This window comes from Lytechinus pictus, chromosome 10 (assembly GCF_037042905.1).
Source record: "Lytechinus pictus isolate F3 Inbred chromosome 10, Lp3.0, whole genome shotgun sequence".
In the NCBI taxonomy this organism is placed as follows: Eukaryota; Metazoa; Echinodermata; class Echinoidea; order Temnopleuroida; family Toxopneustidae; genus Lytechinus; species Lytechinus pictus.
The window spans coordinates 16,377,787-16,405,769 of NC_087254.1; the positions used below are offsets into that span (position 1 = coordinate 16,377,787).

At 35.4% G+C, this 27,983-nt stretch overlaps 1 protein-coding gene across 1 annotated transcript; it reads right to left on the reverse strand.

Annotated features, from left to right (window-relative positions):
* Nucleotides 1-375: 375 nt before the first annotated feature.
* LOC129269168 (ankyrin repeat domain-containing protein 54-like) lies at nt 376-26,633 on the reverse strand. The gene is made up of 7 exons (XM_054906632.2): nt 26,186-26,633; nt 14,367-14,414; nt 12,221-12,319; nt 10,634-10,705; nt 9,790-9,962; nt 8,090-8,197; nt 376-7,852 (listed from the first exon to the last, which is right to left on the reverse strand). Exons 1-7 carry the CDS (start codon nt 26,631-26,633, stop codon nt 7,793-7,795), a joined length of 1,008 nt encoding a protein of 335 aa, XP_054762607.2. The 3' UTR covers nt 376-7,792.
* Nucleotides 26,634-27,983: the final 1,350 nt, after the last annotated feature.

Here is a 27,983-nt window from a genome sequence, read left to right on the forward strand (position 1 = left end):
CAAGTTAAGGTCCCAAAATCAATCACAAGTCTTGCAATTAACTGAAAATTTTACTACTGATCACTGGTCTTCTTCTTGCATCAGTAGGAAAATTGATCTGTCACTCGTTAATTTAAATACCGGTAAGTGTTGGACACCGTAAAATCATAAAATAGCCTTAACAACGGACATACTGAAGCTTTTGACATGCACTCTTCTAGCATTCTGGTCATTCATGCGATTTTAATCCGATGAATGCATGTTGAAAAGCTTCAGTATGTTTATTTTTAAGGCTATTTTACGACTTAGCACATGAAATTTGCAATTGATGGCAAATGTTTTCTTGCAACACCCTCGTAACCACACCAAAATAATTGACAAAGTTCAAATTCAAAGTACAATATCCCAGACAATATCTGGGTCTGTCATTTTAATCATCCTCTTTGCTAGAGTGATTGACTCGTGTCTATATACATAATATACACATAACATGCATTTCAGTAATTAATTAGACTCTAACTGCGATAATCTACATATATCGCACATTTTCGTTGAATGTTATTGTTGGAGGGGTAGGGGAGTAGACAGCACATGTTGGAAGAAAAATAAAATCCATCCTTTGGTCATTTTTTGTTATGACCATACTCCTTTTTTTCATTTAAAAGGTCCCAACACGTTGAAGAAACTTACGCCCAGCGCACACTGCACGATTCGTTGCACTCTGATTTTCAAAGAAATTATAGCGTTTGCTATAAACGTTTCAACCTACAAAATCTGAACGATCAAAGTTCTGAACAGTAGGATGAATTTCAAAATCGAAATTCCACTATATTTTTAGCCTCCCTGTAGTAATAAAAGCAAATTCAATTTGAAATCATAATGAGGTCATCATTGGCTGCGACTCGAAGCCGATTTGGATTTTTCTCCGACCACAAGGCTTGCACCAAAGCAGAATTCTGACTTTAGTATTCATTGCATTTTGCTGAACTTCAAATAAAATCATGTTACTTCTTGGAACTTTCAAATTTTTAAACCAAGTGTGATTTGTTTGAAAATCACATCGCAGTCTGAGACAATCTTCTGGTTCCAGCTTGTATTAAGTTTTCACTTTCTATCTGACATGAATTTAAAGGGGGGGGGGGGCACTTGCATTGACGAGTGGATACCATGCGCGACCAAAAAAACGCATAAAAAAGATGTCTTTTTCAAGATAGGGCATGTTACGTATACGTAAAAATTAAAACACTAAAATAATGACAAAGGGTATCTATTTCGCTAGGAAAGCTACATGTTTAGGGTATTTTGCGAGGGTATAAAAAACTAAAATGTTTTATAAAGGATGTACTTTTTGCCCCAACAGTAGTACGATTTGCTCGTGGTGTGGGAGGTTGGGCCGCACTAAACCCAATGATATAGGTAAAGGTAAAATCGACGTCCGTGACATAATTAGAATATCGCTGTACTTGTTTAGGGGTTCAATTCAGGGAATACTTGCCAAGAGTATCCTTTTGTTTCCAATACTTGTTAAGGGGCGCATTTTCAGAATATGGAAAATACTTGTTTAGGGTGCTTTTCGAGGCCCCATGGTCGCACATGGTATCCACTCGTCAATGCAAGTGCCCCCCCCCCCCCCCCCGGAAACCACAAACAGATGGATTTATTGACTGCATGCAGTTGAAATGTATGCCTCCCCCGTTGCCAGATAATTAGTATTACACAGCTAACTTCTGGAAAGGTTAAATTAATGACCTCTGTGACCTTTGTCCATATGACCTCAAGTCTAATCAGACCATTGTTATTCCCATACACATACGTGAGCCAATCAAGAATCAGAGGTCATTATATACATTGAAATATGTTCTCGCGATTACAAAATAAATGTTTGAGGGACCTGGGGCCTGTTTCATAAAGAGTTACAACTGTTGTAACATTGCCATTATGGCAACTACCATGGCAACAGCTAGGCTCAGCAGCCAATCAAAATCAAGGTTACCATGGTAGTTACGATAATGACAAAGTTACAACAGTTGTAACTCTTTCTGAAACGGGCCCCAGGTCCCTCAAACATTTATTTGGTAATCGCGAGAACATATTTCAATGTATAAAATGACCTCTGACCTTTCACCCTGCCACCAGCAACCACCTGAGGAAGAGGCAATCAAAAAAATAATTTTTGGCAAACAGAAATACACTTTACTGACATGTGTACGACTTCAAAAGCTATAAACCCATGTACAGCACGCATGTTACTGCATTACACTACACAGAATACAAGAAATTCAATTCAATACAGGTTTATCCCCTTATGTTTGTCATTAGCAAATGAAAGAAATACAATAAGGATTTAATGTAAGATATCACAAACTACCAGAAACTATTCACTAGGCTCTGGAATACTAAAACCAATTCCTGTCTAACGTTGGAGGGTCGTATCAAAAGAAGGACTTTATTGGGGACATGTTAGATGGTATCAAGAAAATGTCCAAATATGCATTCAAAACAAACCACAGAATATTGAAGCTAGGCTGCATTCAACAATTTAACAAAAAATGTTGACAAACATAATACTTGTATAACACAAAGCAGAGGGAGGGTGTTATGTTTTGAGATGGTTTTTTTAATAAAAAAGCTGGGTTTTTTTGCAAGTGACAGGGCAGCACCACATGATTTTTGTATGATCAAAAACTGAAGAAAAAAGGAAAGAGAAAGAGAGAAAAATAGGGCAGCATATTCTGTCATTACTAAACAAACATTCTGATTTCGGCTGTAAAAAATCAATGAATATTTTACATTTCTATCCAAAATATCAGAAAATTAATAATAAATAGGGACAATGACAATGCGCTCTTCAAAACAAAATGAAGAGTAACGTCAACAAACAAAAAAGACCTAAAAGGAAAATATGGCACAAATGAAAAAATTTCCAAATTATTTGCTCTGCTACATGTACTCATGCATAGCAAGAATGCTAATGACAAATTGTTTGTCGTTTTATCATAATTTTTGGTATACACACTAGTAAAACTGAAAGTTGGAATCACAGATACAAGTTATTCTTGATGGTTAAAATTAGAGCAAAGAGGGCAAGTTAACACAGTACGGATACATAAGAGCATAGTAGTCAGAAGTATCTCAAATGAGAGTAATCCATTGTAGAACTGCAGATTTACACCCGGGGAGCCTTTCATGAAACAAAATGCTAGCGATACTAAGTATTGTTATAAACTACTGAAATCCAGGCATCTGATTGGCTCAGAGCAAATTAGTTTGAGAAAAACACCATTTGTGTAATGAGACACTACCCCAGTTCAGCTATGTGAATGTAGACTGAAGGACCTGGGCCCCATTTCACAAAAAAGTTACTATGATAGCAACCCTTGCTGGAATGTCAACTACATGTACCATGACAAAAAATGAAAATTCTGCTTCCCGATTGGCTCTTCCAGTGAAAATTGACACAACAACTTTTTTTATGAAATCAGGCCCTAAACGTTGTCAGAGCCTAGCTTCACTAATGGCAATGCTACAGTCATACCCATGAAAATGACAAATGACTCCAAACCGACCAATGGTAAACCATTAGCAATAATAAAATTGCTTTTGTGGGCCTGGACCGGTATCTAAATCTAAAAGAAGAAATATTGGATTGATGTGTGTGGAGTTAAAAAAGAAACAAATTTACACTACCTTACTTAAAAACTTATTTGCAAAGAGAAAAATTTCAGACTTCATCAGGACATGGCACATAATAACAAGATAAAACTGATAAATGGCATGATACAAGATTTTAAAAAAAATAAGGAAAGAAATATAAAAAGCACCGAGGGTCTATAATCTTTTTACAGCTGCATGAATGCAGCAAGAGGGCGGGAGATTGTCCACAAACATCATGAAGGTTGGATATCTTGTGATTCCTAAAAATATATAAGTTACATTGCTTCAGGTACAAATTGATGACACACTCATTATCCTGTATTCTCAAAAGAGGTTTCCAGCCACCCCAAACCACCAATAAGTCGCCAGGGAAGGTTATCTGTAATAGTCAAAATAGTAAATTGGTCTTCAAAAAGCCCAAATTTGTACATTGGCATTATCTGAAGGAGTATTCAATTTTTTTATGCTGTAAAAATTTAAAATTGTAAACTCAATTAGAAGACAAGATACAAGAGTTTGTTTGACACCAGTTTAATTGAAATTGCATGGTTTGCACATCTCATGCTTGAGTAAACACAAACTTCAAACGTTGTTTTCCCCTTGTTTTTTCCGAAGCTCATGCTTTGTGTCTTCCTTTTTTCCGAAGCTCATGCTTTGTGTCTTCTGCATTCTATTAAGTATTTCAGTGGGGTATTGTTGATCAATTTAGACAAACTATATATAATTTTAAAGCTTTTTCAAACTAGATTAAAATCTCAAAATTCATTTTGGGCGACTCATTGTTGGTTTCGGCGTGGCTGGTCACAAATGTACCATGATACACAACCATGAACTACGCAGATTTGTTTAAATAATTACACTTATTTCATCGCATACAATTTACAGAAAAGTCCAAGAATAAAATGTACACTTTTTGGCAAAGGGGGTCTAATTGAAGCATGACAACACAAGAAATCTGCATAATCCCTGGATTTTTATACCATGGTAAAATTGAAACCTCTTTTGAGAATACGGGCCATACAAATTGCAAAATAGACAACTCAAAAATGAATTCCAGTAGAGGTAACAAACATCACATGACTTTGAACGATACAGGCCTAGTGCCCAAGTATTTCTACACTGTTTGCATGAATAAAGGTATTCCGGTAGAGAATGAATAATTGCTCAGAAATTTGCAACATAATCATGGCATTCTGCTAGTTGATTAGTATTTTTTCAAGCAACAATAAAACACATACCCACATGTGCTTATCTGTGCTTGTAATTTTCAATGTAAGGTTTCTGGCTAAAAAAAAAAAAATTATAATATGATCTATGATAATTCTGATAATTCAAATGTTTGCAGAGAATAAGGTGAATTAAGGAGATGACTCGAGGCAAGTCACCTTTTGAAAGAGTAAAAATCTTTGAACATCACCTTCAAGCTAACAATAATCAAAGATTGAACCATACTAACGATGCAAATAGAATGGCGAAAAGTGGGGTCACTTATTCTCTAAACAACAGCCACTTGGGATGTCGCAAATGATATCTTACCAAAAATGGTGACTGTGGCACTTAATTTCACTTTGATGAAGCATATTGTGATGTAAGGAAGGCGGATGTGGGTCAGATAATCAATTCTGTATGGTTGTTCTTGGCCAGAAACAACCACTCACAACATAACAGTAGTGAGGAAAATTTGTATGGTACATGAAATTTGAATGTGATGTGTTTGGTACACAAGGCAGTTCTACATGTTTGCATATACATACACACACACTGTATTAGATCCATATCATCGTGCCGATGCTAATAAATTTAATTTAATTAAAAAGCACAAACATGAAATCAATGATGCGAATTTGATCATTTAGTTTAGGATGACGACCCAACAATCCACCTGTATCAAGATACAGTACACTTGCGGTAAGAAATATTTGTGCCTGTTTTTTTATTGTTTGTGTAGTTCCATAGGATTAGGACAATTTTGTTGACAAATTCGAACTACCACATGTCTCATTTGAACTTTTAAAATATCTGCCATTATTTTTCTGATATTAGTAGTTGAAATAATTGTCAAAAAAGCGTCATCTGCAAAGACATCTTTAAACCATTAATTGGAAGATTTTTAGTATCCTCTAGCTTAATCAATTGATGGGAAATTATCATTTAAGAAACCCTTCAAAACAACACTGGATTTATAAGCTTTTAGTCATTCAAAAGATTTAGACTCACTTTAAACCCTGATTTTATGACAAGGGACAACAATGGCAGAAATTACTCGCCAGAAACCTTACAAAAAATAATTACAGAACAGTTATATTTTAAATGTCATTGCTTTCAAGTAATTTGCCATGAATGAAAACTCTAGACAATAAAGAATGTTTACTCATCCAACAGTAATTTTTTTCAACATACACATGTACATGTACATAGCAGACATATAATCCAAAACTAGATCCTAAGGACCTCCAATGGAATTTCCTCCTTAAGCAGACTATCTGTTTTAGATCTGCTGGTAAGATGGTCAATGGAAAAAAAAACACTAAAAGATTATTCAGTTCAATGTTAAGATTGTGACTTTTAAAGTCAACTGATGCTGACAAAGGCGTGGTGCCACTGACTAACATCAAAATTAGAGAATAATCATTTTGCAAGTTCATGATTCATCCACTCTCTACTGCTTGTAAGCTAGCACCAATTGAAGCACAGTGAGGATGACTGAATACATATCTTGAACTCATGAGGGATATCCTGAATACTGTCTGTAGCAACAATGAAATTGTAGGTTCCACGAGTAAGTCTCTTGGCTAGGACCTGGACCTGTTATGTTCCATTTCAGAATGGTAGACTTTCCTCACGTGGAGTCTAAACAATGATCTGTGTGTTGCAGCAATGTAGTTCTAGGTTCCACAAGCCTCTAGGCTAGGACCTGGACCTGTCATGTTCCATTTAAATAAGCTGGACCTTAAGAGTTCCTCATGTGGATTTTAAGCAATGGTGTCGATCCATGACGTCATACTATTCAAGTGGGGGGGAGGGGTGAAACAACAGATCATCCCCCTTGAACGATAGATTCACAACACAAATCGACAGCCATGATTTTAAGAACTGTTATATGTGAACATATGTGTACAGCAGCAATGAGGTTTAAAGTTTCACTAGTAGTGCCCTGGGCTAAGACCAGGACTTGCAATGTTCTAACATGGGAATTCCTGACCTTCCTCACAAATAGTCTCGCTCTAAAGCATGAACTGGAACCTTTCATAAAGTAGTTAATCGATGAAAAGGATGTATGTACACCGAGCCTGTTGCATAAGATCTGCGATTGAACACATCCCCAACAGTCAATTGCAAATCCTCACATAAAATTTTGAATTGGCCAAACATTATATTGTAATTAAAAGTTTCTGAGTTGTATTTAGATGCAAGTAACATGCAACAAGCTGAATGTATTATTCAAAAGGCATCTTAAATCAAAACCTGGGGAGCGTTTCATGAAAGGACTCGTCGGACATTTCATCCGACAAATCCTGTTTTAACCGACAGTTACCATAGTAACAGTGCCTTTCAGCAAATCAAAATCAAGGAAAGATGTCAGATCTGACAACTTGTCGGACAAAAATATTGATGAAACGCTGCCCTGGCCTTGCTCCATAACTCCCAGTTATTTCCCTGGCAAGGACTTAGTTTTACAAGGGATTCCTATTAAATTGGAGTAGAGGACCTAGACCTACATGTAATACTGTTTGAGACAGAAAAAAATGTCCTTACATATTTCAACTGATAATTCTTTTATGACAGAGTTCAAGTCCATGTCCTAAAACTCAAATATTCCACATTTCAAAGGCACAAGTCCTGGAAGTCCAGGTCCTGGAACTGAAATATTCCACATTTCATGATCTCAAGTCCAGAAGTCCAGGTCCTAGAACTCAAATATTCCACATTTCATGATCTCAAGTCCTGCAAGTCCAGGTCCTAGAACTCATATATTCCACATTTCATGATCTCAAGTCCTGCAAGTCCAGGTGCTAGAACTCAAATATTCCACATTTCATGGTCTCAAGTCCTGGAAGTCCAGGTCCTAGAACTCAAATATTCCACATTACATGGTCTCCATGTCCAGGTCTGGGCTACATTACTGTTGTGTCTTTCTCTCCCTCTCTGTGTCTGCGACTCACTGTTTGGTGAGGTTCATCTTAGTAAATCCCTCAAGCATATCTTGCAGTATATCCACCTGAATAGGCACAAAACAAATGAGGACAAAATAAATTTTAAAAAATACTAATATAAAGGGGTACTCCAGGCTGAAAATAATTTTTTTTAAACAGATTAAGAAAAATCTGACAAACAAAACACTGTAAATATGATCAAAATCAGACAAAGAATAACAAAGTTATGGCTCTTTAATAAAGATTTGCATTATTCCGGTGAAACAGGTTGCATTTAAAACATTTTTTGTGCTGGTACCTACCTCTTCTTTCTTCTCTGTTTCTCTTAATTTGACAGACATTTGTTCTAACTGCATGGCATTTTCCTGTTGGCCTCGACATGATACATACACTCTAAGCATTCCCATTATCTGCAGAGAGAACGAGCAACAACAATAATTATGTTTATTTTTTAAGTCACTTAAGATAATATGTTCTGTTTAGATTCAACTTGAATAAGTCGGATTTGCTCCGTTTTATTTTCTTATTTTCAAAATATTTGTTTCGTGTTTTGTTGTTAATTTATTTCATTATCATTATCAAGGGGTTATTAACAAACCACTAAACAAGCATGGAATGCAGCAACAAAAATCTGAATGTGATCTCAATATGATTTTCCTTATTGTAATAAATACAAATGGAGAAAATATATTTGAATAACCTCTTAAGAAAATATATCACCAAGAACAGTAAATGTGATATATATATATATATAAATAAATGAAACAGCAAAATTTATATTTCTTTCAGTATTATCAGTAAATAAATTACTTTCGTAATATTAAGATTAAATGCTAGAATAAGAGTCTGATATCATTCACAATTACATACACTAAACCTTTTGAAATAAGGATCAACACCCCTTGGTTCTGCTTTTTATATAAAGGATTGTTATCAGAATACACAATTTCTATATAAAGATTACTGTCAGCCAATCAAATTGAATAATTTCAGTAGCTTTAAACTATTGTTGGAGATTAATTTATAACAAGTTCTATGAAACAGCCCCCTGGTATTGTATAACAACATGTATCTCTGTGGTTTTAGAGACATTGTTTCACTGTCCTTCCGTAACAGGTGCTTGGATTAAACCTTCCAAATTCTTGGAAAGTTTTACCCCGAGCAATTGGTTGCCATGGTTACAACCACTAAATAACCTTTGATGGAAGACTGAATATGAGAGAAACATTAGGATACGAACCCCACCCCAAAGGAGTTATTGTATAAAAAGAGGATTTGGGATTAGAATTTAGGGACAGTGATTTTCCGTTTTACCGGTGAATAAAACGGAAATTCCTTTTGGTTCTTATACTTTTCATGTAAAAATTCATGGAATTAACCTTTGCAAAACGGAATTCAGGATTTTGCTGTGTAAATTTTCAGTGACAAAAATGGAATTTCCATTTTTAGATCAAATTAAAACGGAATTTCAGAAACGGAAAAGACCATTTTCTGAAACGGAAAATCACTGTCTCTAAGAAAGTAAGAATTTAAGTTTTTAAACACTCAACTGACTACAAATGGTTGTGATTTATGTGGAAAGCTTGGGCCATGGCTCATATTATACAACATCCAAACTAAAGGCAAAGAAACAGATACATAAATCCTCAGGGTCCTGCTGGTTCCATGACATTTGCTCCTACAACAATTTTTCCACTCTAATCTAATGACCAACTTCAATCCAGGGTTTAACACTATACTGTACCCTAAACCTAACATAAAACCCTAATGCAACCCTATCCCTAACCCTTCATCTCAGGCGATATTGAGCCCCGAGCAATTGTCACTGGAGAAAATGGCGTGTCAACCCTTAAAAAATGTACTCCCCCCCCCCCCCCATTGCGCCAAATTTCCCCCATCACATCAAATTTTATGTTTTATTCCTAAATCTGGTCGCAGACCAATTGTAGTGTGTGCGGTGACCTTTAAAAGCAAATCTAGTAATATCAAGTCTTCCACTCACCGTAAGAATTTCTTGTCTGAAATGAATATCTTGGACAGACGCGTTTGATCGGAGGTGCTGAAGACGACTTAGGGCAAGGTGAAATGGGGTGTGTCCGCCCCGGTCCAGGACCTGCACATTAGCCCCGGCTTCTAAGAGTGTGGTCACCATAGAGATATGACTACCTATTGCAGCTACAAATCACAAAAAAGAAATGAAAATACTGTTAGCCCCGGCTTCTAAGAGTGTAGTCACCATAGAGATATGACTTCCTATTTCAGCTACAAATCACAAAAAAAAGAAATGAAAATACTTTTAGCCCCGGCTTCTAAAAGTGTAGTCACCATAGAGATATGACTACCTATTGCAGCTACAAATCACAAAAAGGAAATGAAAATACTGTTAGCCCCGGCTTCTAAGAGTGTAGTAACCATAGAGATATGACTACCTATTGCAGAGCAACTCACAAAAAAAAACAAAGACATCACAAATTCATATTTGCTTTGTCTTGCGAAATGTGATAAGAATGATCTCTTCCCATATCTTTTTCTAGCTATAACATTTGGGGATATTACATAATTGGATGTAGACTAGATATCCAGATCGATGTTAGACATTAATTTTTCCTCTGAAAGATTTTTTTCTATGATAATATTTAAACCGTGTTGTCTTTCAATCATTTTGCTTTAGATGCAAGTTACTATATTGTTAAAATTAAGAAGAAAAGCTGGATTTTATTATCATGTAAGTGAAAGACCATAAGTCATTTGGCTATGTTGAAAAATAAATAAATAACTGCGAATACTGGTTTCCTTTTGCAGGACACACTATATAACGTATTGCAATTCATCAATGGTTTTCTTACCTAAATGTAATGGAGTATTGCCTATGCCATCTTTCTGGTTTACATCTGATCCTCTATCAAGGAGTAATTGCACTGGAAAGACATGGAATTAAATCAAATTAGAAAATACTTTTTTCCATATATCACCTTTTATTGATGAAAAAGGGAAACAATTACAACAATAAGCCGAGGTTACCTGTTCTAAATGAACATGATACAGGGTTACATCTAATGAATAGAGTATGGTAATTTACAAAAAAAAACATAAAACAATAAATATGCACATATCACTCCTGTAAAAAAAAAATCGCTGAATGTGAAAGAACAAACAAAGTGAGTATAAAACATATTTCCATGGTCATGAAATTTACAGAAACTCCTGTAATTGTTAATTTGCTAGTCAAAAGTTATATTTGTATGTTGATAAATGCAAAAAAATTATTCTTAGAAAATGTTGGATGAATATACGGATTGGGATCTATACTCAAAAGTCTCTTTGAATGAGCTTTTTCTCATAATATTCCATTTTCAGTGCTACATGTAGCTATGCTGATCCTTTAGTAAAGCAAAGACATAACTAAAAGAGAAGTTCACCCTGACGAAAAAATTTATCATAAAAATAGCAGAAAAAATACTAAAGAAAGAAAATCGGTGAAGGTTTGAGAAAAATCCATCAAATATTTAAAAGGTTTGTAATTTCAAATTTTTGAATTGTGACGTCATCTTTGAGCAGTTTCCTATTAAAAGAAATTCGATGAAATATCATTTTGTCAAAAAAATTAATGTGTTTATTGTAAAAGTTTCCAAGAATATCAACAGAAAAATAATTTCACCCCCACTCCTGAAAGAAAAAAATAGGCTAGTCATCATGAACCATTCAAAAATTGAAATTTATAAATTTTACATATTTTTTTTAAATGTGGGGCAGCTGCTCATACATGACGTCACAAATAAAGTGACATTCTAATTACTTTCTTGATCTTTAATGGATTTTCTTCAAACCTTCAACAGCATATTTTAATATTTTTCTCTGGTATTTTTTTGCGACAAACTTCTCGTCATGGTGAACTTCCCCTTAAACGAGACATTGTTCTACTACTACAGGTTCAAACAACTGTTTTCACAAGTGACTCAGCATCTCACATACAACTCTTGTTAAGAATCCATGTCATTCCCTTTCTCTATAATGTGTTTGTTCCTGTAATGTTAACTATGTCCAGATATTCCTGCCTGAGAAAATGGTAAATGTGTCACTCAGCCCCACATACTCTGTTTTGTGTACTGTATTATTTGCCATGGAGATTGTAGAAACATAGGCCATATGAAGTGGTAATGTTTTGTTAGGTCTGGCTGAGCTAGAAATACATGCCTTTTTTTTTTTTTTTGAAAACCTGCATAAAGTTTGAGGCATATGAACATGTTTCTTCCGCTGCACTTTATTTCTGAACTTTTTTATCTGTAATAGTACAACAGCTCCTATCCTGCCTATCTATATTCCAATAACCCTGTCAACCCCCCCCCCCCCCACTTCACAGTTCCTTATGAGATTTCTCCAATGCTCTCTCTTCCTTCAATCTTTCTAATCTTCCTACCTTCCATCTATCTTACCTATTTCTCGGAAGCCCTTTGTGATTGCAAAGTGAAGAGCGGTCCTTCCTTTGTCATCCCCTCTATTTGGATTGATACCTTCATCCAACAGCTTCAAAACTGGTGTTCAAAACATTAAAGAGAATAAAGGATCAAAATTTAAATGTGTTCAATGTTACAAATTTCATTCCGACAACAAATTATCACATCATTGACATGCAACATTAAAGGTAATGTTAGCTTCAAAACATCCCCAAAATACTTGAAATGAACAGTAAATAATATTTTTTCTGGTACATTGATATATATGGTTTTTAAATTGTAAGTCTACATGTATATTAAAACATGAGATTGAATGTTTTTCTTTAAAGTTTCTAGACTGTGAATAATTTGTCCCCTCCTCCTCCCCCCAAAAGAAAAATACACCCCAGAAGAGTCCTGTAATAATTTACTAGTACCAAAGAGCCATATGAATTACTACTGGGTTCAGTTCAAAACATATACAATTTACTTGAAATAAACAGAGCACAATCTTTTATTATATTTTTCTGGTATATTGTAAATAAATGGGACACAGGAATTCAATGAGGTCTCCTGTTAGAGAATAATATAGGTGCATTTTATTCTCTACAAAACCCAGCTTTCTTTTCCTCCTTCCACCATTTGTTACAATGAGAGTCACAGTGAATGGTTGACATTTGAAAACACACTGGAAGTTAATAGGATGCATATAGGAGTGTGCATATAGCAATATGGCTAAAAGATAAGTCACAGGAAAAAGGTTTTCAAAATTCATGGATTTCTCTCTCAGTAGAGCTAATTATCGCTTTTAAAATGAATTTCTCACAGATAAAATTTGGAATCCAAGAAGCATAACCTATTGCTTTACCAGATAAAGCAAAGAAAAGATACAAAAATTACCCATTCTACATACAGAGCAGTTTACTCTTTGAAAAAAGTCCTTTGAAAAAACAAAATATTTTTGTAATATCCTCAACATTTTTTTCCACATTGATATATTTGTACTAGTCTCTTTAAGCAAACTAGAATACGACTAAAAAATAAAAATTTTGCTTAAGTGAGCACCACTTACTTTTAAAAAGTTCATAAAAAATTATTTGTGCAAAAATAAGAAATAACTATTATGGGCTAGATGCTGATCATGAAGAGCACATGGACTTCTAACTTGTTTCCTTGGCCAAAACACTTCCTCAAGCATCACTGCCCACCCTCCCACACTGTTTATTTCCTATTCGTCTAATGCCAATTCGTCCAATTGCCAACTCGTCTACTATCATTTGGTCTACCATCAGTTCGTCCACTATCCACATGGTCTAATTGCCAATTCGTCCACTCACCATTTCATCTAATAACCAGTTCGTCCAATAGCCATTTTATCCATATATCATTTGGTCTAATTGGACTAAGTGCTGATTGTGCAAAATGAATGAAAATGATATGGATATTAGACCAACTGGTTATGAGACAAAATGGGCATAGACGAAATGGTGATTAGACTAAGTGATGATTGGACCAAATGGTTATTGGACTTAATGGTTGTTAGACTAAATGTTGGACGGAATATGGCATTAGACTAAATGAAAGTAGACCATGTGGTGAGTGGACGGGTTGGCAGTTGACGAATTGGCAATTTACCCCGCCACACATCTAGACTACTGCGATGATATCTGCTTTAAACGTAGCAGTGAATTGCATGAAATGGCGGAGGAATGATTATTTTTTAAATTATTATTCCTTGTCATGCCTCAGGCAAGTGAGGAGATACAAGTATGAAATGAAGCATGAAATGTAAACTCCCTTTAAATGACAAAATTTGATAAAGGAAAAAATGGTGGAGTTGTCTGAATGAACTCGTTTACATCATTTTTTTTTCATTTCATGTCCTCATATCCAGGTGGCACAAACAACCTAAAAATCTATGTTTATACCTAGGGTTGAAAGGTTCGTTTTAAGCATGCTCAAAGTTTATCAAAAGTTACAATGTATCGTAAGCCTTGCCCATGTCAGGAGGATGACTTTGTTTGAGTCAACCTGCTGTGAATTAAAACATTCATGTGCTGCAGACAAGACATAAGTGAATTAGTTTATGATGCATTACGAATCAATAAATGTTGACAAGTCCTTAATCCATGGTTACTGTACATACCTTCTCTGTAATCCCCCTGTTGAGCTGCTAGTCTTAACTTTCTTTCACCTACAGAGAGACAATGAAAATAATGTGATACAGATTGTAAGACATACTATAGACAATTTCATTTACTGTCAGAATTGATACCCTAAACCAGGATATTTCCATTTTCATATAAAGTTGAGGAAGATAGTGGTGTGCAGGGGCCGCGGAACCGGGGGGGCTGGGGGGGCTTCAGCCCCCCCACTTTTTTCCAATACCGTGTACAAAAAACGTAAAAATTACAATATGATTGTGATTTTTAGCATGGTCAGCCCCCCCACTTTTGGCTCAGCCCCCACAGTTTGAAAACCGTTCCGCGGCCCATGGTGTGGTGTCCAGTAAATTATTTTATCCCTTTTTATCTCAGAGTAATACTCGGGTGGTGCACAAAAGTAGTTGGTATATTGGGGGGTTTGGGCACGGATGGGCTAACCGTCAGTCCAAGCTGTAATCAATGCTCATTACATTTATACTCTACTCGCATTTTAGGCCATTGGGACCTTTTCCCTCATTTTGAGCCTTTTTTTACACTGACTTTATGCACGTTTTTGCGCCTACCCATATGTACATGTAAACACCCCCCTTCTGCTTTTTTTTTCTTGCAGATGCTGTCCAAAAGCAGTGACAATGATGGGCAACAAACTCTTCCATTTCTAAACTTTATCTTTAAAGCATCATATAAAGCAAAGAATGCTGTGATGTGAAAACATGAATATTTACAAAAAAATCAACTAGCTGTCAACATTCATCTGTGTTGGGGGAAAAATGGTCTCAAATTCATGCAGGAATTACCAAATTTTGCTTCTCCTCTAAATCAATGATTATCTTCCTTTCTTTCACATCAGACAGTACTTTATAAATCACTACTACACTTTTGCAACTACCCAATTTCTGGCATCTTTGTTCATTCTGTGTTCATGTGACATCGAAGGAACATTGTAAGGTTCATCTAGACATGGCCCAACTTTTTTGTTATCATATTGACTCAGACTTGTCCTTTATCTGAACCAAACATGGTTGAAGAGCACATGAAAGCAATGTTTGTGATTGATAGGTCTCCATCGGCCCAAATTCACCCAAGCCCAAGACTCTAGTCCAACTCAAGTTAAGAAAGTTAGAAGTTCAAAGGTTCCCATTTTAGTTCATGAGGGAGAAATTCTCAAGTATTAGTCTCATGATAGAACTTGCCTGATGTTTTATTTTAACAAAGTACACCTATATTTTATGACAGTTACCACAGGAACTGCTCTTCTCAGCCAATAAAAATCAAGGAAAGTTGTCAGATCTGACAACTTGTCGGACACAATATTGATGAATCTCTCTCCAGAATCCAGATACCATGCTTTTTCATAATCAACAAAAAATTTAATGAGGCTTCTAATCTTCGGATTAAATTCACAAAATAGCCTGTAAATTGAACATTGATTACAAATTACCAAAGCAACTTCTAGTTGGGTTATTAGATCATTATGAGGGGGTATTTTGAAAGATCATATTGAATTATTGATGTACATTAGAAAGGTCTCATTGAGGCAGGAGCTTGTTTGTGTCAGGGATGCCGCTCCCTCAGGGAGTGTGAAGAAGTTTACAAGGTCTGACAAGCTACTGTCCTGTTCAATGGATGCTTGATGCTGGTGGCATGAAAAACAAAGCAGTTCACATCCAGTCCAACATTTTTTTTTCATCAAATCAATGAAAGAAAATGGTGGCCTACAACAGAAATGTCATTCTTAAAGGAGAATGAAACTCTTGGAGCAAGTTAGCTTTTGTGAAAGCAGAAAAATCAAAGAATAAGATCAACAAAAGTTTGAGTAAAATAGGACTAGCAATAGAAGAGTTATGAGCATTTGAATGTCGAGATCACTAATGCTATGGAGATCCTCCTTTTGGTAATGCGACCAAGATCTATGATGTCACAGATGAACAACTCTCCCCTTTTGGACACTGAAAATATACCCCAAAACATCTCTTTTTGCTCATTCTAATCATATGACAAAATGATTCATCAATGATATAATGTTGTGAAACCTCTGTACTTGTCCTCTCATAAAGAGAACACCTCACCTTGTGATAGACTCTATAAAAGTGAGAATATAAGTGAAATAAGTACTAAAGTAATGAGGGAGTTGTACGTGTGTGACATCACAGATCTTGGTCGCATTGCCAATGGGAGGATCTACATGGCATTAGTGATATCAATATTCAAATGCTCATAACTTTCTTATTATTCATTCAATCTTCCTCAAACTTTCAACAATATGTTTCTTTGATTTTTCTCTTTGATATGGATTCAGCTGGTTTCAAGGGTTTCATTCTCCTTTAAACTCACTCTTACACTCTAAAGGAGAGAATAATGAAGCCCATTTGTAGCTCATGATAAAATTTACTTGAATGACCCACCCTCCCTTTTTTTTATTCTGGGATGATTGAGCACAGATATTCTCAGATGAAAATATTGAATTAACTTTCCCAACATAGCATCATGCGGTATTCAAATTCTTAGAAAGTAAAGTTGTGGCATAGATCAGGTGGCTAGAATTTGGAAATGGATTGTTTCAATGTCTGCTTTTGGCCACTTGTTTGGGCTACTGTAAAATACCCACGATTATTATACTCGTTAGTGGATATGATGAAAAGAATATTTAACAAGGAATATGAATAATCATCAAATCCCAAACTTATCCTCATAATGTCAGTGAATTTGAAACTACCTTCACTTGTATCATCGAATGGCCTTTTACTGCTCACATGCAGAATGCAATTGCAAACTGGGACCCCCTTAAAACAAAGCTTAGCAATTAATCCCTAATTTGATAGAACTCTAATTGGTTCCTCGTCAGTCTACTAAACAAACTGTGCATGCAACAATTAAATCTTAATTGGCCATTTCATTTAATGATTAATCACTAAACTTTGTGTTACGGGCCCCTTGTCTATTTGACTATTTCACGCTTCCTGTAATCAGTAACAAACTGTACCATTTGTTATATAGTTGAGTCAAAAGAATTTCATTGTGGGAGCATTTTGTCTTCTCTCAGTCTCTGACAACTCTTTTCAACAAAACCCACTTTTTCAATCCATTGTAAGAAAATGACCATTAAATTCACTTTATAAAAGAAAATCAACAGAAAACATAGTAAATTTACAGGGGAAAGGACATGTTTGGTCAAAATTTTCAAGTTTGAAAATAAAAGTAGAACATATCCATGTATTACAGAAAATTTATAAAAGCCTTGAAATTGAAGGGGAAGTTCACCCTGACAAAAAGTTTGTTGTAAAAACAGCAGAAAAATAATAAGAAATATTGATGAAGGTTTGAAGAAAATCCATCAAACAATGAAAAATAATTCTGATCTTAATTTTTTATTTGTAAGGTCATATATGCGAACAGATATGGTTTAAAATCAATGAAATATCACTTTCTCAGAAATTTGAAAATGGTTTTTACTGTACAAATACCTTCAGTATATCAATAGAAAAAATATTTTACACCCATTCCTGATAGAAAACGCAAGGCAATAGCGATTTTGTGTCTCGCCCACTTATGAAAATAACCAGAAATATCGTGATTTGCGAGGGCATGCAACAGAATTGTATCTAAACTTCATTGTGAAATGACTGGGATGGAATAACACTTGTCATAAGAGTCTTGCACGTAAACTTTAATGTTGACCTGAAAATGACCTTTGACTTTATCATGTGACCTCCGACTGCAGCATAACATGCAGGTCGCCTAAGTACATCTACCATCCAAGTTTGGTTGAAAAGTGACTTACGGTTGCGGAGTTAGGTGTCATAAGAGTCTTGCATGTAAACTTTAACGTTGACCTGAAAATGACCTTTGACCTTACCATGTGACCTCCGACTGCAGCATAACATGCAGGTCCCCCAAGTCCATCTACCATCCAAGTTTAATTGAAAAGTGACTTACGGTTGCGGAGTTAGGTGTCATAAGAGTCTTGCATGTAAACTTTAACGTTGACCTTAAAATGACCTTTGACCTTACCATGTGACCTCCGACTGCAGCATAACATGCAGGTCCCCCCAGTCCATCTCCCATCCAAGTTTGGTTGAAAAGTGACTAACGGTTGCGGAGTTTGGTGTCATATGAGAGTCTTGCATGTAAACTTTAACGTTGACCTTAAAGTGACCTTTGACCTTACCATGTGACCTCCGACTGCAGCATAACATGCAGGTCCCCCCAGTCCATCTACCACCCAAGTTTGGTTGAAAAGTGACTTACGGTTGTGGATTTATGTGACATAAGGTTTGTGACGGACGGACGACGGACGACATTTGGATCCCTAAGTCTCGCCTTCACCTCCGGTGGGCGAGACAATAAATGAGTCATGAACCATCAAAAATGTGATTTATGTCACAAATCAAAAGCTTAAAATTTCTTAATCTTTGATAGATTTTCCTCAAACCTTCTTCAATGTTATTTATTATTTTTTCTGCTAATAAATTACAACCAATTTTTTATCTTAAATGATGGTATGAAAGAGCTTAGAGCTCTTTTTATTTGAAGTTGAACTACATGTAGGAAGTGTTCACACTACCTATGTACATCTACCTGAAAGTTTAATAGCAGGATGACATACATTTTTTACTGCTTTTATGTGGCATACATAAAATATAAAACTGAATAATGACACCAAGTCCTAGTCATCTACAGTGTATATTCTGCCAATCCTTGGTGAGAATAAATGCTTGTAGGTTATCAAAACAAGCATAACAGACAAACCCTAAATCTTTAAAAGTACTTTGACACCCAACAATGTGTAACCTAGGAAATCCAGGAAAACACAATGTTTCCAAGGGGTGTTTTTTCCAGTCTACCCCTCATAAACACAGTATTTTCCCACAGGAAGTCTGTTTAACTTTGTAGATGAAAATGATTCATTGTTTGAAAGCGAATTTTAGAAGTAGAATGTCTCTCTATACACATACTACATGTATAGTTAGACCAGGGAGTTGGGAGAGGTTAAACAGTGATTGCTATTGTTACAGATTCTTGAGTGAATAAGTTCCATGGAAATATGGAAAAAGTTAACAAAGCTGACTTCTCCAAAGCAAATAAATTTCAAACTCACCTCCTGTATGTAAAAAAACATATGAAAGGTGGCAGCAAACTTCAACTCGTGTTGTTATTTTGTAAAATTTATTATATTAGTCCTATTCTCCTTTTTATCTTTAGTTTTAACTGGACATACAAAATTTTAATGTTTATTTTTATTCTTTATTGTAAATCAATAATCATTTTTAATTCTTGAATTCTTGTTATCATATTAATTCTTTATTCTTGTTATCATATTTTTCTGTCATTGTGTAAAAATGTTTGATTCAGTGTGTGACTGCCAATCATGTTTTTCTTGCAATAAACCTGTATTGAATTGAAAAAGAATCCTAAAAAGCAATACGTCATATGTCTGTTTTTTTTTCTATTTAAAGATATCTGATATTAATAAAATAAGATATTTCATGCTTCTACATGTACTGGTTATTGCTACGACTTTAATCTTGTGTGTGAATGACCTAAAGAAGAAACGCAAGCATACATGTAGTTCAAGTGCAAGATAGGATCACGACAAGCCCATGCCCCTCAGTCCGACACCTGTTCTTTCCTGTTATCTATGTTGCATTGTTAAAGATGGCACATACAATTACAGAGCGTCTCTAGTGCTAGACGGCTTCTTCCTGCTCTTACAGCTCGTGTGTAATGATCAAAGGAAGAACATAATTAAATTAACTTCTCAAGAAGAAAAAAGGAAAACTGAAGTGAATGAAAGCTAAGAATTTAGAACTGATATAAAGGGTGACCATTTAGCAATATATACAAATCAAAGTGACCTACTTCGTTGGATCTCTATCATTATTCTGTATCCAACAATTCATTGGATTCATGATGTTGCATATAGATCAAATTAATCGATAATACCAGAGTATTTTTAATTCATAACTACACATGTTGAGGAACATGTAACACATGTATGCAAAAGAGGACTGCTAAAAATAATGCTCAACTCTCAAAACTGGCATTTCAATTCTCTGTAAAAAAACACTGAAAACAGTGAAAGCTTTATTCTAGGGAAAGCAATGAAGTAAATATTTGCCCTGAATATTAAAAGTGTTGATAAATGCAGAAAAATGGGAGAAACATATCCAAATGTTTTTGAAAACATGAAAAAAATAACAATTACAGTATATATTTTTCAAGTTTTAACTTTTAAATGTCACATTTGATTTTAGTTCCCAAATGTCATGCAACATGAACTCTCATGTTTTTAAGAGTTTGTGACAGTTATTTTTTTTCAAAATAGGCAAAACACGAATGGGTGAACCTGCCCTTTATACACAAAACAGTCTTATGCAAAAGGTGACAAACAAATTAAGGAACCAATGACATCACCTATTCACTGTTCCATTTAAATATGAAATCTAAAACACATGTAAAGCAACTTCATCAGTGACAAAATGACTAGTGGTACACGTAGGGACTAGTCGCCCATTTGACTTGTTCATCAATGTGGCATCCTACTCTCGCACATTTTCCTCTGGCCCTTTGGAAATACGGGGTAATCAAATGTAACATTGAAAGCATGATCCCCAAAAAATACCATTCTGGGTAAAAGTTTTTTTATCAAAAGAAGATTTTCAGTAATGTTGTACATGTACATCGGAACAAAAAACTTGGTCACTACCAGTACCATTCATTTTGCTGCAAAATTGAAATCCTGATACTGATAGCTTTTCAAATCTTGTACTGTTTGTTCACGTTTGTTCATTTTTTTCACCAATCCGTTCCTCTGATTTTTCTCTCTTTATTTCTCAACAACTTTTAATTTAGGTTGGTTTCCTGTTATAATTATACTGCACATGTACTGTATGTAAATTTGTTCCTATTCCAATAAAAGAGTGTTTAAAATAAAACAGGAAAGCGAAAGCCTTTTTTCATAAAAGCAGAAAAGAACTATATCATTGCAAATTTCTGTAAAATGTTGATGGATCGAACTGTGACATCTGTCAATTTTTACTACAAATATATTTATATCACACTTTTATCTTACATAATAAATTTCTAATCTTACGGTGCAAAAGTGTAATGGCCTTCTTTTTTCAGTCATTGATTCTTTGTGAAAATTTTAGATATATAAAGCAACCTCCCCCAGTAATAAATAAGGGCCTCTTGAGCAATTATATGCACATGTATCTTGCAAATTTTAGTGATAGGACATCAAAAATCTTTAACATTTCAGCCGTTCCATGCATGAAAAAGTAGTTTTAAATAGGAAAAAAATCAACAAATATGTACACATGTATTTTACTTTGATTTGACACTCAATGAAAATAAATTTTCTAATAAAATTACAAATTTATCAAAAACAGATTTTATTTAATGTCCTTCACATCATAACTGTTTTGGGGAATTACACATTCATATAATCTAGTAATGAATTGGAATGGAGGAAATGACACCATTCCAATTGTCATGCATTTCAGAGGGATTTACTAAAACTTTGAAATAGGCTTTTTACATGTAAGCCCAAGTTTATGGTGAAAAAATACAAACCCTAATTATTTGGACTATTCTCATGCACATCCAATCCTATTATGAAAAATTTGGCAATTACAATCAGTATAAAATTGCAAACCCCTTTGAAGGATCTTCCTGTAATGATTTATCTTTGTTTTCTAGGAATGAAGTTTTAATACTCTCATCAAATTATCATGGCTTGAGGTGACCAATAAGAATGGAGTTAAACAGGATCTGTAAACTGCCCAATGACTAAGCTTGAACATCCAATTGTAATTTAAAAACTGCAAAAGATGGTCAATCATGCATACATAACAGTAAAGTATTGTTTAGAAACAACATGTCATGCATTGAGGCAATCCACAAGATTATCTATGATAATTCAAACAACAGCATTGCAGAATTCTCTCCTACCAACACAGCTTCGTCCCAAGTACCATCTGCTTGTGGAAAAACCTGCCTGCAATAGTGGTTTTGGCTCCTTCAACCGAGTCTTTCAGGAGCCACCTGAAATCACTCGCCCTCTGTTAATAGCTCTCCAGGTGAGATGCATCTTTTTACTCTCAAGTATAGTTTGATTTTGTTCAGCTGTACCAAATGTCATGTGATTTTTTGTGATTGTGGCCTAAATCAATATAGTAATTTTAGGTTGGAATATACAAGAACCGAAATACTGGTTAATTAATATCATTTTGTATTTTACTCAATACACCATTTACAGAAATTATATTGAAACGAGTATGAAAAAAGGTTATTACTTTGTTAATGTAAATAGATTATGGATGAATTTGAAAATGAAACTGAGATGGTATTTAAGTTCAAAATATGTTACCAAAAATAAGAATACAAAAGAAATTGACAAATTGCTGGAACTCATTTATTGATTGATTAATTTGATTACTGTATATACTTTGTGATTTGTAAACTGTATTATAGAGATGTAAATAAAGTCCCTCGAAAGAGGTTTAAAGAGAAAAAAAAATTCTAGTACAACTGTACTAAATGGAAGAATAAGATGAAGATAATCATGATTTACTGTGAAATCATTTAGGAAATTGGCAATTTCTGAACGTGGGAGCTTGTGGAATGTCCTGCCTGCAACAGTGGTTTTGGCTCCATCAACCGAGTCTTTCAGGACTCAAGAGCCACCTGGAACCACTCACCCTCCGTTAGCTCTCCAGTTGATATGCATCTATTTACTTGCACTATAGTTTAGTTTTGTTCAAAGGCATGTAATTTTATTTTATTGCGGCTGCCATCAAATGTAGTACACCTACATGTATATTCTACAAAAAGAACTGTACTAAATGGAAGAATAAAATGAAGATAATCATGATTTACTGTGAAATCATTTAGGAAATTTGCAATTTCTGAACTTACATGTAGTAACATTTCCTTGTAACTTTATTTCTTCTTGACCAAAGTGGATGATTTATTTAATGCTCTCTATAAAGCAGCATTTTATTGGGTGGTGGAGATGGTGTGAACTTCCATTTGAAAAAAATATTTAGTAAACTTTCAGCTTACAAATGACCTGGAGTTTCTTGGAGATTAAGTTTAATCACTTGGCACATAATTCACTTAGACTTAAAGTATACAATACCCTTTTCTCACAGTCGCAGTAAAAACGTTCCTTAACCACCCAGGACCAAAATCCAGTTAAAACCAATTAGGGCAAAACCAATTGAAACCAGTTGGCCAACTGGTTTCAATAGGGAAATTGGAACAACTGGTTCCAATTGAAAACCAGTTGCCAATTGGTTCCAGTTAAAAACCAATTGGTTCCAATTGAAAACCAGTTGCCAATTGGTTCCAGTTAAAACCAATTGGGCAACTGGAACCAGTTGGCAATTGTCAATTGGTTCCAGTTGTTCCAATTTCCCTATTAAAACCAATTGAATCCAATTGGAGGCAACTGGTTTCAATTGGTTCCAGTTGAAACCAATTGGAGGCAACTGGTTTCAACAAACCAATTGGAGGCAACTGGTTTCAACTGGAACCAGTTGAAACCAATTGGTTTCCAACTGGATCCAATTGGAACTTCCAGTTGGAACGAACTTAATTAGTTACAAATTAATTAGCATTTGCACCAACTATTTCTCATGCCAACATAGAAGCAGTGTTATATGTCTATTATAATACCGATGTAAAGGGCATTGATAAAATACAGACTTTCATGTGTATATATTTATATGGAAGATCTTCAAATATATGTACTTTTATTTGATGTAATTTGGTAACAGTTAGTGGTGTACTAATTATCCTTTAATCTGTTTTAATTATAATCTATAACATTTATGAACATGGTTTTCACTGCTAAGTATTCTAAATACTTATCTTTAAAAAGTGTGGTACTTGAAATTGTAAAGAATTAAATAGATACATTGTTAATGATGATTAATCTCATAAAACATTAATCTGTGCACACTGGCAAATAATATGCAAATTAACTGGTTTCAATTGGATCCAGTTGGGTAACTGGAAAATTTCCAATTGGAAACCAATTGGAAATAATTTCCAGTTACCCAACTGGTTCCAATTAGAATTCATTTCCAGTTACCCATCTTTCCAGTTAGAAGTCATCTCCAGTTACCCAATTGGTACCAGTTAGGATTTCCAGTTACACAACTGAATGGTTCAAGTTAGGATTTCCAGTTACCCAACTGGTTCCAGTTAGAAATAATTTCCAGTTGGAAGTCATTTCCAGTTACCCAACTGGTTCCAGTTAGGATTTCCAGTTGCCCAACTGGTTCCAGTTGGGATTTCCAGTTACTCAACTGGTTCCAGTTAGAAATCATTTCCAATTGGAAGTCATTTCCAGTTACCCAACTGGTTCCAGTTAGGATTTCCAGTTGCCCAACTGGTTCCAGTTGGGATTTCCAGTTACTCAACTGGTTCCAGTAAGAAATCATTTCCAATTGGAAGTCATTTCCAGTTACCCAACTGGTTCCAGTTAGGATTTCCAGTTGCCCAACTGGTTCCAGTTGGGATTTCCAGTTACTCAACTGGTTCCAGTTAGAAATCATTTCCAATTGGAAGTCATTTCCAGTTACCCAACTGGTTCCAGTTAGGATTTCCAGTTGCCCAACTGGTTCCAGTTGGGATTTCCAGTTACTCAACTGGTTCCAGTAAGAAATCATTTCCAATTGGAAGTCATTTTCAGTTACCCAACTGGTTCCAGTTGGGATTTCCAGTTACTCAACTGATTCCAGTAAGAAATCATTTCCAATTGGAAGTCATTTCCAGTTACCCAACTGGTTCCAGTTAGGATTTCCAGTTGCCCAACTGGTTCCAGTTGGGATTTCCAGTTACTCAACTGATTCCAGTTAAAAATCATTTCCAATTGGAAGTCATTTCCAGTTACCCAACTGGTTCCAGTTAGGATTTCCAGTTGCCCAACTGGTTTCAATTGGTTTCAACTGGAAATTGTTAAATTCCAGTTAAAACCAATTGAAACCAGTTAAAACCAATTGAAACCAATTGAAACCAGTTGGAAATCCAACTGGTTTCAATTGGATTTTGGTCCTGGGCAAGTACCAGGTGGGGATATGGCACATTAGCCCACCTACAGTCCGGGCTAGAGCTAAGCCCACTTTCTTTTCTCCCAGCGATTTTGCAAAGTGGGCTAACCCCATCTATTAAAGTATACTTTACTAGTATGGGATTAGTTGGCCCTGCAAAATAGCAGGGCCCAGTCACTCATTCAATGAACAAGGTTATGAGTTGAGGTTTAGCCAAGCGATTGCATCTATTCTACTGACCATGATTTAATTTCAATCGCTAAACTCTGAAGAACTGAGGATCAAAAAAGGGAAAGACTTTGAACTTCCAGACTTCTAGACATAAGTTTGATAAACCTCCATATTTTTTCTTTCAATTACTGGAGGGGACATATGGATGTCTTGCCCAAAACAGAGAGATATTAAGTATGAAGTGCTAATCACATTATGTACATGTAGCCATCATATTTCTGATGGAAATGACGAAAAGAGTTCCTTTTACGACAGCCCAACTTTAATTCTAAATTTTTATTTTCACTTTGGGTGGCCGTCGAGTCGCAAAAGGAACTCCTTACGAAATGACATTTCATCAACAAAACTAATTTTCTAAAAAGGAGAGAGGAAATAAAATCATAACATGTTTATTTCAAACTTTTACAGTCATTACTTTTTAGAAAAACCTTGTCAATATATTGAATATTGTCATGCTCATTCATGTTTATTTTGTAACACTAACACTACAGTTTAACTCTCTCTATTACCTTGGAAATATCTCCCAACCGGAGATTGTTGTAAAACTACTGCCCCTCTCCTGCAATAGAATCGTCTCTTTTTGGTTTTTCCAATGAAGTTTGTAAGTTCAGATTTATTTGGAATAGCAGAGTAATCCAGATCAATTGGCTGTTGCACCTGAAGCGTTGAAAGACTGACTTTTTCCCCGAGCAAAAACCCAAAGTTACACTGAAAACTGTCTTGAACTTTGTCTTGTTCTGTATTTGAGTTAGTTAAAACATCATCCGAGGAAGGAGACTGCTGCTGATTGCGGTTGTCCCCCGATGGGCCCGGCTCTATATTGTTGTTGATGCTCGGCGGGTCTGTCGGAGCTATGATATTTATCACTGGTGGAGGAGCATGCAGGAACATTCGCCCACCCGAGGCCGCACCGGCGCCGGACGACGACGGGCCAGCTTCAGTAGCGCTGTCGCTCATTTCTCTTGTAAATTCGCGGAACTTAAACAATCATACTCAGTCCTCGATCATTAAAAAGGAATCATTTAATTGACTCGATGATTAAGTAATTCGATACTGATCGCCAGGTTTACACAACTTTCACCTTTTCCTTACAAATAGGACACATTCCATTCGCTATTTCAGCAGCTCTGTTTCGCGTCATACACCGTATGACGTCAATCATAATATAACATAAACTGAACGTAGCTAGCTCTGCTGCGGCGCGGCGCAATGGTGACGAATACGTGTAGTGTCTTCAAAGGAACAAAAATCAACTATATAGATTAAAGGGATCGTTTAACCATGAAGCTATTACGTGGTTTAACTTTGTGAGCAGCTGATTTAAAAAATTCTCAAACTGAGTTGAAACGTGCGTATGAGTGCCTGTATTTGTCCTCAAAAACCCTGAAACAGACCACAATATAGGATGAAAAACTCTAATTTAGATACAAGTAGCAATTTATTAGCCTGATTTTGAGAACCATATAGTAGACGGGTTCAGCTTATGACCAGTTTTCTCAAATTTTAAAAAGTCCGTTGGCTATTTTGACTGCCTTCTGTTGTGTGTATCTCTTATACACACGCTGTTAGCTGCACTGTACATTCAGTGTATACCTTGTACACACTGTATGTAGGTCATGCTGTGTTCATCTAGAATTAATGTGTTGTGGTGCACAGATTCCCTGTATACACATAGTCATTGAAACCAACTCCCAATTATTTTCAAACTTTGGTTTACATCTCCAAGGTTTTAAAATAGATCCTGTAAATATAATACTTTGAAACTTTTGGAATGGTATTTTTACACTATAAGCCTTATGTTTAGCCCATTTTCAGGAACCAAAAGGAGAATTTTTTTAATCAGAACAAAGTGAAATGATCACTTTAAGATACTGTATACCCATAGAGATATATTATATCTCTATACCCATAGAGATATATTATATCTCTATGACTGTACCTCGGTTAATAACATTGATTCCTTTTCGTCATTGATTCAAATGACTTCATATTATGAGGCAGCCTGCTCGTTTACGACGTCACGAATCCCAAACTTGAAATTCTAATAAATTTCTTGATCTTTGGATTAAATTCTTCAAAGCAATATTTTTTATTATCTGCTGTTTAAAACAAACTCTGTTTTCTACAGGGTTAACTTCCCCTTTAATCACACGATAGGAAGCGCTTTTAAAAATGTTCCTTTGAATCAGAGCAGTTTCCGTGCTTTGTGCGAAAGGGGATGATGGTCCGTTTCCTCGGCATACCTCATTCCAATCATTTGTATCATATTGAATTTAAAAAGCCGGTGAAGGTAATAGAGATATGTAT